General features: G+C 44.4%; 1 protein-coding gene across 5 annotated transcripts in view; it reads left to right on the forward strand.

The window, feature by feature from the left end:
• tbc1d22a (TBC1 domain family, member 22a) overlaps nt 1-15170 on the forward strand; it is a 182422-nt gene that overhangs the window by 3752 nt on the left and 163500 nt on the right. For all 5 annotated transcript variants that reach the window (XM_037760159.1, XM_037760157.1, XM_037760156.1 and 2 more), the window contains exons 3-5: nt 565-748; nt 2091-2340; nt 13298-13480. In XM_037760159.1, coding sequence (XP_037616087.1) covers nt 565-748; nt 2091-2340; nt 13298-13480 — 617 coding nt within the window. The remainder of the gene's footprint in view (nt 1-564; nt 749-2090; nt 2341-13297; nt 13481-15170) is intronic.

The following is a 15170-nucleotide window of genomic DNA, read 5'->3' on the forward strand; positions in this document are numbered from 1 at the left end:
GTAGCATTTCTTGTTCTGGCTGAATGAAACGGTGTCCTTGCAGCACAAAGACAGCAACTCGGTGTCTCTTGAACACGACCAGATTCAGTCTTGTTAGGTGCTGAGAGACCTGCTTCTGATTGTAGTGCTTAAGATTAAGTGTGAGAGGTGGTGACTCACTTCATTGTGAGTCTTCTGTGTTGTTACTGGTAAGCTAATTCTTTCAAAAGCCAATGTCAGTGCGTAAAACGGTGACATTTTGCAGACTTTGTTCAGGCCAAATGTTGATTAATTTATTAATTGTTAAGCTCCTTTCTTTTTTTTAAAGGGCTAGTGTTCTTTTATTACTTTGCCCAGCCTGTCAGTTTCAAAATAATTCACTTCTCGTCTCTCTTTTTTCCTCCCTTATCCTCACTGTGGTTATTTACTTTATCTCCCTCTCCTCTTCTCTCCTTTACTGCCACTTCTGTTCCCTTTCCTACACCCCGACTCTCCACTCCCCCTCACCCTTTCCTCTCAATTTCTTTAATCTCATCCTCTTCCCCTTATCTCCTCTCTTTTCACGGCACTGTCTCCGTCCCCCAGCCTGATTAAAGCAGGCAACAGGCCTCCTCCGGCCACGCCGGGCAAGCCCAAGAAGGCCACCACCTTCCAGGAGTTTGAGAGCATCACAAGCGACGCCTGGGATGTTGGGGACGATGACGACGAGTTGCTGGCCATGGCCGCACAGAACCTTAATATCGAGGTTGTCATGGAGACAGCCAATAAGGTGAACAACCAGATGCAGTGGTTTGCTATAAAACCCTTCAGTCAGACTGACCGATGACACATATTTTTCTGCCACAGTTCCTTGGACAAAGTACAGATGCCCTACCCACTATAACAGCATACCTGTAGTTCATCTTGTCTTGGCAGTCCATTAGAAAGCATTTTCATGAATGCACCTTTCAAACAGCTGCTTCCTGCTCACATTTTTACATAAAATGTATTTAACATTTTACTTTTTCCATACATTTAAAAAAAATGTTAAGCAACTGTTTATGATTATTCTGTCAGGAAAACATGCTTCAAAATGTTTTCCTTGGTTTTCCTGACAGTATAATCAACAGTTGATTTTTTTTTAAGGATCGAAATGACATTAATAGACGTTAATTTTTGTGCTCACTTTAAGATTGGTGTCTGTTAGGGCTGGACAATATGTCAATGTTATATTGATATTGGGATATGAGACTAGTTTTTATCTTAGATTTTGATTATTTTATTTTTTTTAGGCTGGATTACAGTAAAGTTACGTCATTTTTGGAACTTTCCAGACTGTTCTAGCTGTTCTGTTATTTGCCTTTATCCACTTAGTCATTATATCCACATTACTGATTATTATTTATCAAAAATGACATTGTGTAAATATTTTTGTGGTCAACCATACACTATCGTCGCAATATCGATATCAAGGTATTTTGTAAAAAATATCATGATATTTGATTTTCTCCATATGGCCTAGCCCTAGTGTCTGTATACCAAAGGATGTTTGGTATAGTTACTCATGTACTTTCTGCATAAATGTTGAAGCTCAGGGAAAATTGCACATTGTTTACAAAGTCTTGCAGTTTGTGTTAATCTTTAAGGAACAGTTTGTAGCATTTAGAGGGATCTATTGGCAGAAATGGAATATTATATTAATAAGTATATTTTCTTTAGTGTATAATCACCTGAAAATAAGAATTGTTGTGTTTTCGTTACCTTAGAATGAGACGTTTATATCTACATAGGGAGTGGGTCCTCTTCACTGAGCCGGCCGCCATGTTTCTACAGTAGCCCAGAACGGACAAATCAAACATTGGCTCTAGAGAGCGCCATTCGCATTTTCACGTCAGCCACCGGAGTTCTCCTACATGCTTGGCACACGGGAGAAGTTTCAGTTGGTTGCAATCTGCAACCTCACTGCTAGACGGTGCCAGATCCTACACACGGCACCTTTTTAAAGAATTATTAGATACACAGAATTTAAAGTTGCAAACTTAGTTTACAGATTACAGAGATTTGCACAGATTTCATCAGCAAAACCTAAGGCTCACCAGTGACACACCTTGTTTTTTCTGTCAACCGAACAGGTCATCGAGAATCACAGCAAGCAACAGGAGCGACAGAGGCAGGATGACACATCAGAGCTTGAACAGAGAGAAGAGGACACACAGGAGGAGGCGGCAGAGGACGAGGAGGAGGACGAAGACGATGAGGAGGACCTGGTGAGGGAAGGAGACGTGACCAGCCCAGAGGTCTCGTTTGCCTCCCAGAGCAGCCCTTACACTGATGGCCGTCTTGTAAAGTCCCAAAGCGAAGCTCCAATTGGGTCACCTAAAGGTTAGTGAGCACCATTGCTCAGTGTCCAAAAAGTTTTCTGGCTCATGTCACCTGCATACTAAAAGCTTGACTGCTTTTACTTCTAATGCACCAGTGTCAAGGGATATTTGGAAAAAACCCTCTATAACTGGAAAAGTTCTCAGTTTTGATAGACAGCTTTGATATTATTCTCGTATGTGTGTATGCTCTTATGGTTCAATAATTTATTTTAGTGTAACTATAAACAGGTTGTTCAGCCAATGTGTCCTGCATAAATAAGAGTTAAATGTGGGGGAAATAACAGAGTAAAATGTCACCATATCAACTTTTAATGCTATGCTGTAAATATGATTATTTACTGCGGTCTCACAGCTGCTTTGTGTCACCACATTCAAATAGTATCAAAGTTTCAACAAAGCCATCCAGCATCCAAACAGCTTAGAAATGAGGAGAAAATATTTGGCAGATGTTATCGGTCTGTAGAGCAGTCAGTGTTAATGATAGACTGCCAATGCTGTGCTTTGATTGGACTTGTGTGCAGTTTACACACAGAGCGTGCAGCATTGACACAGTCTTAGATTATGCAAATATGGAAGCCTTCATAACAATAACATTCAGATTTTTGTTAATAGGTAGTATTAAGTGTTGCAAGTGATTGTTATTCATGAATGTTGGGTTTTTTTGTCAGAATACCCTGTTATCTTCTCTCATAAGCAAAATAAAAACAAAGCAAGAGAGGGAACACGCTGTAGCAGGGCTGTCACAATATCAGATTTTCCCTACACGATTATCATGCCCAAAGAATTCACCGTACCGATAATATCTATGAAAAAAAGGCTATCAGTCATATTCATCTTTAGCTTTGTTCATTGTGCGTTTTGTCTCTTATTTGGCAAATGAATTACACTCAAAATATGAGTGTAGGGAGGTGGAGAGAGTCTGTAACCATAACTGTATATATACAATGATTTAAGAGGCGCTGGATTATTTCCACAATATTATCATATATCTATTATTAACATGCTGTCAATATTTCATTTTTCATTTTTAAATATTGCGGTTATCATCAATATATATTGCAACACCTCAGAGGCCCCATGATACGATAAAATCACAATACTTCAGTCACAATATGATCATGTTGCTATTTTTGAAGTTTGTGAACATCTGTTTTATCTAATAAGATACAGTTTTCACTCTGTTCACCTCAGAGTTTCATTCACATATCGTGAGGTCAGAGGTCAAGAGACCCCTTTGAAAATAGCCATGCCAGTTTTGCCTCGCCAAAATTTTGCGGAAAATTCGGAACGTTATTTAGCATTTTTCTCTACAAGCTAACATGACATGGTTGGTACCAATGGATTCCTTATGATTTTCTAGTTTCACATGATACCAGCAGCTTCACTCTAGCGTTAAGACTGAGCCTGCTACAACCTCCGAAAGACAGAATAGCGGCCAGGATTGTTAAGAGGGAAATAGTTTATATAATAAATGATTGATATTTGACGTCCGTGTATTGATACTATGTTATTATTATAATATTGCCACGCAGAATATTGCGATACTGTGCTATATAAATTTTCCCCCCACCCCTATGCTGTAGTAAGGAGCAATTTTTCTGTTTCTGCCCTTCCTTTCTTACCTTCTTTTATTCTTATATTTAAACATCAGGTGACAGTAGAAAGAAATATCACTATCTCTGTCCATGAAAGGCAAAAGTCAAGAGAAAGAAAGAAAAGAAAGAGACACCTTTCCTCCAACTCCTCCTTTTCAGTTTGTCTCTGTTTTCCTTGAGCACCTTGTCTTAAGCCTGTAGCACACAGAAACTGTTCTGTGTCATGGCTCCTATTGGCCCCGTGTCACTGTTTAAGACCTCTTCCAAATGTCACTTCAGTGTTTAACTCAAAACGGGGCACAGCAGCACTGTACAGCAACACCCAATCCTTGTGTGAAACAGTTTTATCCTCGTCCTTGTAAACATAGAAGAGGACAGCTGTGGAGAAATGGTTCTACTTTTGCTTTATAGATTATAACATCAGCAGCACTAGCAGCAGACGCTGTATGTGGTGAACGTCTGTCTGGCGGGTCATCATCTGCCTGTCTGCCCGGGTGTCTGCCGTCCTGTCTGTTGCTGTGTTTAGATACAGATCACATAAGAAGCCCGTTGCCTTCAGGCAATTCCTCTTATCTCCTCAGAGAAGACTATGCACAGCCAGGCTTGCATGCGCTGCCACATCACGTATGGATTCACAGATATGTGAGACGACACCTTTTGCACCTCCATGAGCATGTTGCAGAACACTGAAGCTTATATATAAACCTTAATACGTGCACACTCAATGTTCTTGGCAGGTGGGTAAACAGCTTGACAAGCATAGTTACAGTAAGGCTGACTGCTGGTTTCTCATTTTTCCTTCCTCTCATTTGTTTTTTTCTCTTTTCTTCTCCTAAGTGTGTGCAAGATGTCAGCAAGGACTAGCATGAACACACTTGCCCCATTCTAATCAGATAATGGCACACAGCATAGCTTTCATTAGTGACTCTCTCCATATACTTCTACATTATGTACTCCTTCTTGGCACTGACCATCCCAGTGCCCTGCAGCTTAGAGAACGAGGGACACACAGTTGGGCTCTCTGAAGCCTCTGGGGAAGTACTCTGTTTGTGTACTTTCATGTAGGTATTTATCCTTCCTTCCTTGTCATAATTGATGCAGTATACTGTGACTGATGAGTGAACATTACTGACTTCCTCTATCTTGGCTTTGTCGTTTATAGCCCTTTAAAAGTTATTAAATGGACTATAAAAAGGGCTTATTGTTAAAATCACACAAAAGATTCCACTACAAAGAAACTTTGATAATCTTTTTTAATTTTTGTAAGTGCAAATAAAGCAGCTGAGAACAGATTTGTAGCTTTTTATTTGCTCTTGTAAAGAACAGAAAAGGCTATTAAAATCGGCAGCATTCCAGTTTTCTTAATTGCTATGGAGTGTTTGTGCGACGCGACGCGCGGTAGATGTGTCGTGATTTTGCTCTAGCGCTGAGAAACGTTGGCAGCGGCGTTCACAGGGATCTTCATGAACTTTTGCTCACTGTCTAGTGTGACAGACGGAGCACCGCTCTCCGCAGTGAAGTCTCGACCTCACCGGCTTGTTCATAACTTGTCTGTGTGGTGCCACTGTTTCGTTCTGCGTCTCTTATTTTAGCACATCTGGGGGGAACATGTGGCACTCAGCAGACTGAGTTAATGTGTTTGTCTACCCGTTATAAAGGCTTCACAGTTGAATAAGAGATTTTGCAGCAACCACAACTGCTGCCGTCCTGGAGGCTCTTTGCAAAGCAAGGCACTAACAGTAACTGCATTCATCACCACCTGGGTAGGATATCGAAATACTAAAGGACAGTAGTGACACTTGTTTCCACATTTACGTTACTGTGGCATGATGTCATTCATGCTCTTTGCCACATTCCTGCTCTTGAGTACTTTGTTTAATATTAGGGCTGTCAATCGATTAGGATTTTTAATCGCATGATTGTCCATAGTTAATCACGATTAATCATAAATGAATCGCACATTTTTTATCTGTTCAAAATGTACCTTAGAGGGAGATTTGTCAAGTATTTAATACTCTTATCAACATGGGAGTGGACAAATCTGCTGCTTTATGCAAATGTATATATATATTTATTATAGTAAATCAATGAACAACACGAAACAATGACAGATATTGTCCAGAAACCCTCACAGGTACTGCATTTAGCATAAAACAATATGCTCCAATCATAACATGGCAAACTGCAGCCCAACAGGCAACAACAGCTGTCAGTGTGTCAGTGTGCTGACTTGACTATGACTTGCCCCAAACTGCTTGTGATTATCATAAAGTGGGCATATCTGTAAAGGGGAGACTCGTGGGTACCCATAGAACCCATTTACATTCACTGATCTGGAGGTCAGAGGTCAAGGGACCCCTTTGAAAATGGACATGCCAGTTTTTTCTCGCCAATATTTAGCATAAGTTTGGAGCGTTCTTTAGCCTCCTTCCCGACAAGCTAGTATAACATGGTTAGTACCAATGGATTCTTTAGGTTTTTCTAGTTTCATATGATGCCAGGATCTTCACCCGAGCTTTAAAACTGGGCCCGCTACAACCAAAAAAATGACAAGTTGCGTTTATCCGTTAAAGAAATTAGTGGCGTTAAAATGAATTTGCGTTATCACATTAACTTTTATAGCCCTATTTAATACAGATAAGAATTGTAGATGGAAAAATATCAACTCTCTTTTTTTTTTTTTTTTTAAAGTTATTTTTTTGGGGGCATTTTCCATTTTATTGAGAGGACAGTGGATAGAGTCTTGAAAGGGGAGAGAGAGAGAGTGGATGCGGAAAGGGCCACAGGCTGGATTCGAACCCGGGCCGCCGTGGTCAGGACCAAGCCTTAATACATGGACGCCCGCTCTACCAACTGAGCTAACCCAGGCGCCCAAAATATCAACTCTCTTAACCTTCAACTTAACTTTGGTAACTAGCTAACTGGTCAGTTTGTAACATGGAAAGCTGCTGTGCACAGCAGTCACTGTGCAGCTTCTAATCACTGCTAGTCGCATTGTGTCACCTCACTGCTGCTGAAATTAAAGCCTAGCTTAGGTCATGAACATTTCTCAGTAAGAGGCTAATCAAAGTTTTATACTGCAACATAAAAACTGTCCTCCAAACAGAATCAAGGGAATACTCCGTTCAGAGGATGCTGGACTCAATAATGTCAGGCCTTAGTGTCAAGTGCTCTGAGTGAAGTTTACTAATTCAAATGTTTAGCCATGCGAGCGGCCCGGGTCGAGGGATGGCAGTGTCAGTTGCTCAGCCGGTCGATCCACCACTTTGGTCCAGGCTGAAATATCTCAATAGTTATTAGATGGGTTGCCATGGAATGTTTTACACACATTCATCTCCCCCTCAGGAAGGATTGTAGTAACTTTGGTGACCCCTTAACTTTTCATCTATTGCAGAGGTTTTCAAACTGTTTCAGGGCAGGTTCAGTGAATGGAAGTGCAAAAAATGTTACGTTAGTTAACAAAAGATCACATAGAATAGCCTAAATGTGTGTGATTTGGTTAAAGAGATATTTCAGAGCTACAGTAGTTTTGGGGAATTATACGTTTTTACAACTTTCTCAGAGTCATAAATTAATAAAAGCCTCATAACAGACCTATTAATGTATTTGGGGTAGTCTGAAGTTATGTCAAATAGTAATATTAGGCTATCTGGGCTCAATTGTTGAGTGTCTATTGACTAAAATAACATAATCATGACCCCATGAAGTGAAACTAAGCAAGTAAGCTAGGGGGGGGGGCTTTGTCTGACGGGAGGCCCCGTCGTTGAGACCATAAACTCATGTTTACAATAATTACTGAGGTAATAAATCAAGTGAGGAGTAGGCTCATTTTCTCATAGACTTCTATACAATCAGACTTCTTTTAGCAACCAGAGGAGTCGCCCCCTGCTGGCTGTTGGAGAGAATGCACGTTTAAGGCACTTCAGTATTGGCTTCACTTCTCAGACCCCGGAGTTGCCCACTGGGAGGCCCACAGTCTCAGACTTTGAGAACCCCTGATCTAGCACCATCATCAGCTCAAAATTTGTGTCATTTGTGTTTTGGTTTATGACTAAAAACTAATGACCTTTCCATCAGCCTCAGCTGTACTTTGTTTTTAATAATTAGCAAAAGTTAGCATGCTAATATGCTAAACTTAGATGGTCAACATGGTAAACAATATATTTGCTAAACATCGGCGTGTTAGTGTTGCCATTGTGAACATGTAAGCATTTAGCTCAAAGCACTGCTGTGCACTGCTAGCATGGCTGTAGACCCTTAGGCTGCATTCACACCAAATCAGCGAAAAAGCCAGTCTTCCCATTCATTTGAATGTGGGTGGTGCGTGCAAAAGATGTTGGGGACCACAGGGGATGCCGGAAAATGCAGCTGCCTGTGGTGAAAAAGTTGAAACAGAATCAACTTTTGTAGAAAAGCAACCCAGCGTCACGCTGCGGTGGTCAATAGGGCTGCACGACATGAGGAAAATATGCGATAACATTGTTGAATATTGCGATAACAATATTACTTGCGATAAATAAGCAGGGAATTATTTCCAACATTATTTTATTGAGCAAATTGAACATTGAACTGAAGTGTGTTTATTGCACAAGTTGACATTGAGATGACCATTAAAAAACAATATATTGTGCAATCCAGCCATGAGGGAACAAAAGATGTTAATTGTTGTGCAGTTGCTTGATGTTAATGGGCCATGAAGTCACACTCCCACACCGCCGCACAACTCTGCGCTATATCGTCGCAACGCCTGATTTGGTGTGAACGCAACCTAAAGCCGTGGGCACACTGCCCGCATGAGGCTCGCCTGACGGCAGCGTTGCGTCGTGGCTGCGTGATGCACACCTAGGGTGTTCACACTAGATGCGAGTTAGCTGCCTGTCGGGAGCGTGTCTGCTACCTGTCAGCTGTGTTTTTGCTGCTGCTGACAGCCCTTTCTTTCTACATAGAGTTTGCCTTTTAATGGCCATTTAACTTCATGATAAATAGAATTTATATTTATTTTAGACAGAGAAAGGTTCAGAAACGTGTGGTAATTAGTAAATAATAGTAATATTTCTAAATGAAAGCAGGAAGTGTTGATTTAAACCCCAAACGTTATAAATTTTTTGAGCTCCCAAAGTGACTGCGTGTTTCCACAGCACTGACTGCTCATATTTCAGAATAAAAGCCTTGTGTTAACAAATGAAGGGATTCTGACTATAGAAAAAAACGCCTGAGGGCTTTTATTTTGAAATGAAAGCAGGAAGTCCATCCATCCATCCATCTTCAACCGCTTATCCGGGATCGGGTCGCGGGGGCAACAGCTCCAGCAGGGGACCCCAAACTTCCCTTTCCCGGGCCACATTAACCAGCTCTGACTGGGGGATCCCGAGGCGTTCCCAGGCCAGAGTAGAGATATAATCTCTCCACCTAGTCCTGGGTCTTCCCCTGTGGTCTCCTCCCAGCTGGTCGTGCCTGGAACACCTCCCAAGGAAGGCGCCCAGGAGGCATCCGTGCTAGATGCCCGAACCACCTCAACTGGCTCCTTTCGACGCAAAGGAGCAAGGACTCTACTCCGAGTCCCTCACGGATGACTGAGCTTCTTACCCTATCTCTAAGGGAGACGCCAGCCACCCTCCTGAGGAAACCCATTTCGGCCGCTTGCACCCGCGACCTCGTTCTTTCGGTCATGACCCAACCCTCATGACCATAGGTGAGAGTAGGAACGAAGATTGAACGGTAGATCGAGAGCTTTGCCTTCTGGCTCAGCTCTCTTTTCGTCACAACGGTGCGGTAAAGCGAATGCAATACCGCCCCTGCTGCTCCGATTCTCCGACCAATCTCACGTTCCATCGTCCCCTCACTCGCGAACAAGACCCCGAGATACTTAAACTCCTTCACTTGGGGTAAGGACTCATTCCCTACCCGGAGTAGGCAATCCACCGGTTTCCTGCTGAGAACCATGGCCTCAGATTTAGAGGTGCTGATTCTCATCCCGACTGCGTCACACTCGGCTGCGAACCGATCCAGTGAGTGCTGGAGGTCGCAGACCGATGATGCCAACAGGACCACATCATCTGCAAAAAGCAGCGATGAGATCCTCAGCACACCGATCTGCAAACCCTCCTCCACCCGACTACGCCTCGATATCCTGTCTATGAATATCACGAACAGGATTGGTGACAAAGCGCAGCCCTGGCGGAGGCCAACCCCCACCGGAAACGAGTCCGACTTACTGCCGAGGATCCGAACACAGCTCTGGCTTTGGGCGTACAGGGATTGGATGGCCCTGAGAAGTGCCCCCCTCACCCCATACTCCCGCAGCACCCCCCACAGTATCTCCCGGGGGACCCGGTCATATGCCTTCTCCAAGTCCACAAAACACATGTAGACTGGATGGGCATACTCCCAGGCCCCCTCCAGGATCCTTGCGAGAGTGAAGAGCTGGTCCGTTGTTCCACGGCCAGGACGGAATCCGCATTGTTCCTCTTCGATCTGAGGTTCGACTATCGGCCGAACCCTCCTTTCCAGCACCTTGGAGTAGACTTTACCAGGGAGGCTGAGCAGTGTGATACCCCTGTAATTGGCACACACTCTCTGGTCCCCCTTTTTGAAAAGGGGAACCACCACCCCGGTCTGCCACTCCTTAGGCACTGTCACCGACTTCCACGCGGTGTTGAAGAGACGTGTCATCCAAGACAGCCCCTCCCCACCCAGAGCCTTCAGCATTTCTGGGCGGATCTCATCAATCCCCGGGGCTTTGCCACTGTGGAGTTGTTTGACTACCTCAGTGACTTCCACCAGGGTAATTGATGATGGTCCCCCATCAGCTTCCAGCTCTGCCTCTACCATAGAGGGCGTATTGGTCGGATTCAGAAGTTCCTCAAAGTGCTCCTTCCACCACCCGATTACCTCCTCAGTTGAGGTCAACAGTGTCCCATCCTTACTGTACACAGCTTGGATGGTTCCCCGTTTCCCCCTCCTAAGGTGCCGGATGGTTTTCCAGAAGCACTTTGGTGCCGACCGAAAGTCCTTCTCCATGGCTGCTCCGAACTCCTCCCACACCCGCTGCTTTGCCTCCGTCACGGCAGTGGCTGCTGCTCTTCGGGCCCGTCGGTACCCTGCAACTGCCTCCGGAGACCTCCGAGATAACATATCCCGGAAGGCCTCCTTCTTCAGTCGGACGGCTTCCCTGACCACCGGTGTCCACCACGGTGTTCGAGGGTTGCCGCCCCTTGAGGCACCTAAGACCTTAAAACCACAGCTCACCGCCGCAGCTTCAGCAATGGAAGCTTTGAACATCGTCCACTCGGGTTCAATGCCCCCAACCTCCACAGGGATGCCAGAAAAGCTCCGCCGGAGGTGTGAGTTGAAGATCTCTCGGACAGGGGCCTCCTCCAGACGTTCCCAGTTCACCCTCACTACGCGTTTGGGCTTACCAGGTCTGTCCAGAGTCTTCCCCCACCCTCTGACCCAACTCACCACCAGATGGTGATCAGTTGACAGCTCCGCCCCTCTCTTCACCCGAGTGTCCAAAACATGCGGCCTCAGATCAGATGATACGATTACAAAATCGATCATCGACCTTCCTCTCCGGGAACCATCACCTTAACGTGGTGGAGAGGTTTGTGTGTCCCTATGACCCTGAGGGCTGTGTTGTCTGGAGCCTCGTGCTCCTGGTAGGGTCTCCCATGGCAAATTGGTCTTAGGTGAGGGGCCGGACTAAGAATGGTTCACAAAAAACCCAATGACGACACGAGGCAGAGGAGGAGTTACCCGGCCCGGAGGAAGCCCGGGGCCCACGTCTGGAGCCAGGCCCAGACGGAGGGCCCGTCAACGAGCGTCTGGTGGCCGGGCTTGCCACGGAGCCCGGCCGGGGATACCCCGAAAAAGGAACGTGGCACCCCCCTCCTCTCCATCCTGTGGGCTCACCACCTGCGGGAAGAACCGCTTGGGTCGGGTGCGCTGCCACACGGGTGGCAGTGAAGGCCAGGGACCTCGACGGACTGGACCCGGGCGGCAGAGGCTTGCTCTGGGGACGTGGAACGTCACCTCTCTGTGGGGGAAGGAGCCGGAGCTTGTGCGGGAGGTGGAGCGCTATCAGTTGGATCTGGTAGGGCTTACCTCTACGCACAGCCTCGGTTCTGGAACCGTACTCTTGGATAGGGGTTGGACTCTATTCTTCTCTGGAGTTTGCCCATGGTGTGAGGCGCCGGGCGGGTGTGGGGATACTCACAAATCCCCGGCTGAGTGCCGCTACGTTGGAGTTTACCCCGGTGGACGAGAGGGTCGCCTCCCTACGCCTTCGGGTTATGGGGGGGAAAACTCTGACTGTTGTTTGTGCGTATGCACCAAACAGCAGTTCGGAGTATTCGGCCTTCTTGGAGACCCTGAATGGAGTCCTGTATGGGGCTCCAGTAGGGGACTCCATAGTTCTCCTGGGAGACTTCAACGCGCACGTGGGCAACGATGGAGACACCTGGAGTGGCGTGATTGGGAGGAACGGCCTCCTGATCTAAACCCGAGTGGTCGTTTGTTGTTGGACTTCTGTGCTAGTCATGGATTGTCCATAACGAACACCATGTTCGAACATAAGGATGCTCATAAGTGTACGTGGTACCAGAGCACCCTAGGCCGAAGGAAAGCAGGAAGTGTTGATTTAAAAACAAGTTTACTTAACTTTACTTTTTTTTCATCTCCGTAACATATTCTACAGATAAACCTCGAAACTGTAGTAATCTTGCTGGTATGATGTTCATATACAGTCACTAGATCACCTTCACTGTCTGGGACATATTCTACAGATGTCTAGACATGTAAACTGTATTATGTAGCTGATATGATGTCCATATATTGTCAATAGATCACCTTCACTGTCTGTTGCTGCTGGGACACGCAGCTGAGACGCGAGGGGCTCGCGTGTAAAATAGGAGACCCTTCTATTCTATAAAATAGACGCGCGTCTCATGCGGGCAGTGTGTCCACTCTAACCTGTTAACATGGACGCCGAAATAAAAAACAACACGCCACGTGAGACTCACGCGAGCCTCAAGCAGGCAGTGTGTCCACCACTTCAGTCTTGTTTTTCTGCTCACTGACATTCGAAGCTGCCAATATGCAAGCTTTTACAAAAGAACTTTAAATTCAGATATTAACAGCGTTTTTAAGAAAAGCAAATTCTATGGTTAGCTTGATTATTTGCAAGCGAATACTATGTGAACAGAAAGTAATCTGTCTCCAACACTGTTTACAGGTATTTGGCAAAAAGCTATAGGCTGTCAACCCTGCCTCAAGATCTGGTGGTGCATCATGTGAAAGCCCTCCATTTGTTGTGTGTGTTTACATAACCCTTTGCCCCGTCTCCACTCTTCATCCTCCCATCAGATGCAGCAGGTGAGCACGCAGCCCTCCACAGACAACGGTCTCTGCCCCACCGGCCGCCCATCATCCCGCTAGTGGCTCGCATGGCTGACCAGAACACATCTGGCACCCCGGCCATGACCGAGAGGGAAGCATCCCGTCTGGATAAGTTCAAACAGTTGTTGGCTGGGCCAAACACAGATCTGGGTAAGAGATACTCCTCCAAAAGGTCTCCACTTATCTGTCAGCGTGTGTCACAATATGCGCTCTTGCACAGTCCATTTTTCTCGCTCTACATTTCTCAGCTTTTGTCTAGTTTTGTCCTTTTCTTTTTGTTCTCTAAGCTCTTTAACTTTTTCATTTCCTTGTGCTCTTTTGCTACTCACTCTTAGTTTGCTCACTCTCAGTCTGCCAGCTGTGATGCGCTTTTAACGATGCTGTGAGGGGGAAAGTCATCCAGCCATCTGGACATGCAGATTACAAGGGGAAAAAATACCAGCAACAACAAAAGCAAATGACAGGCCTTTGTTCTAACCAAACGACAGGCCTTTATTGTTTATCCAACCCCAGAGACTTTGTCTGCTCCCACTGCCACCCCAGTGGCCGTGAAATCCTTGCAGACCTCCCTCTTTACAGTTGACTTCGTGTCCTCTGAAACTAGCTTTTGGCAACTGCCACCGCACCAACTTGTTGCATCAATCTCGTAGTTTCAGTAGATTAACTAAATCAAAGTGGCTATCAGACGAGTTTGGGAAATGAACGTGTCTGAGGGTACATGTTGAATGTTAAGATCCAGCCAGTGACCAATCCATAATTTACAGAGTGCTATGTGATGAAATGCTTGCTGTTAAAGAGCAGTAGCTTCCATGAATTCCAAGAGTTTTTACATAATTTTTAAAGCTAAGGTTGAATGGAATGAAGGCGGCAAAGCAATGATTTGTAAAGCCTAAAAATATCAAAATTGATAGTGGTCTGCTGAAGTAGGCTGAAGTAGTCGAACACCAGAGTTTTTATTTAGGCGGTTAGTAAACATATAATAATAATAATAATAATAATATTTAATTGAAATGATAAAAATACAACATTTTTTGATATAATATACAGAATATGTAGTTACATTTTTTTTTCCATGAACTAATAACACTTAATATCATTATGTAACATCATCATAATGTATATGATGTCTTGCCAGACCAGTCAAAGGCCTAAGCAAGCATGATGCTTTATACAGTATGTCTTACTTGGAGTCCCTGAATTCTGAGGACAGAGGATTTTTGTGCATGCTGTGAAAACAACAAATAATGCTCAAGCTAGAAGTGGGTTCCTATGACCTCATTTAGCTTTGGTCGAAGCACAGAGACATACTCATTCAAATTTTGTGGATTTATGTGGAATCAAAAAGTGAAATTTTCATGTCTTTTATATTATAAAGCCAATTTAAGTGATATATAAATTCTGTGAAAGTATCAAAACGGTCAATCCACAGATAAATACACACAGCCTGTATTCAGAAACTGTGCGTTTGAAACAAGCCGTCAGGATTTCTGTACATTTGTGATGTCACAAATCTACAATATTTAGACAATTTCACAGTTTTAAACGTAAACATTCTAAATGTGTCCCAGTTTATTTCCTGTTGCACTGAATGTAAATAACATCAGCTGAAAGGAAGTAAACATGGACCCAAACTGTTGCCTAGAAAAGCAATTCCGTTGCAATGCAGTTGAAATGCACTAAAACGGAGCGTTCAGGCAGAGGATAAATACAGGTATATTCGGGCAGACTATGAGAAAAATAATGTGTTGTTTGAACATCAAAGCATGTAAACATGTTCTAGTACAAACCCAAAATACAAGCATGAACCAGAAAATGAGCATGATTTGTCCCCTTTAATGTT

The sequence above is a fragment of the Sebastes umbrosus genome, chromosome 23, assembly GCF_015220745.1.
Source record: "Sebastes umbrosus isolate fSebUmb1 chromosome 23, fSebUmb1.pri, whole genome shotgun sequence".
Taxonomy (NCBI): domain Eukaryota; kingdom Metazoa; phylum Chordata; class Actinopteri; order Perciformes; family Sebastidae; genus Sebastes; species Sebastes umbrosus.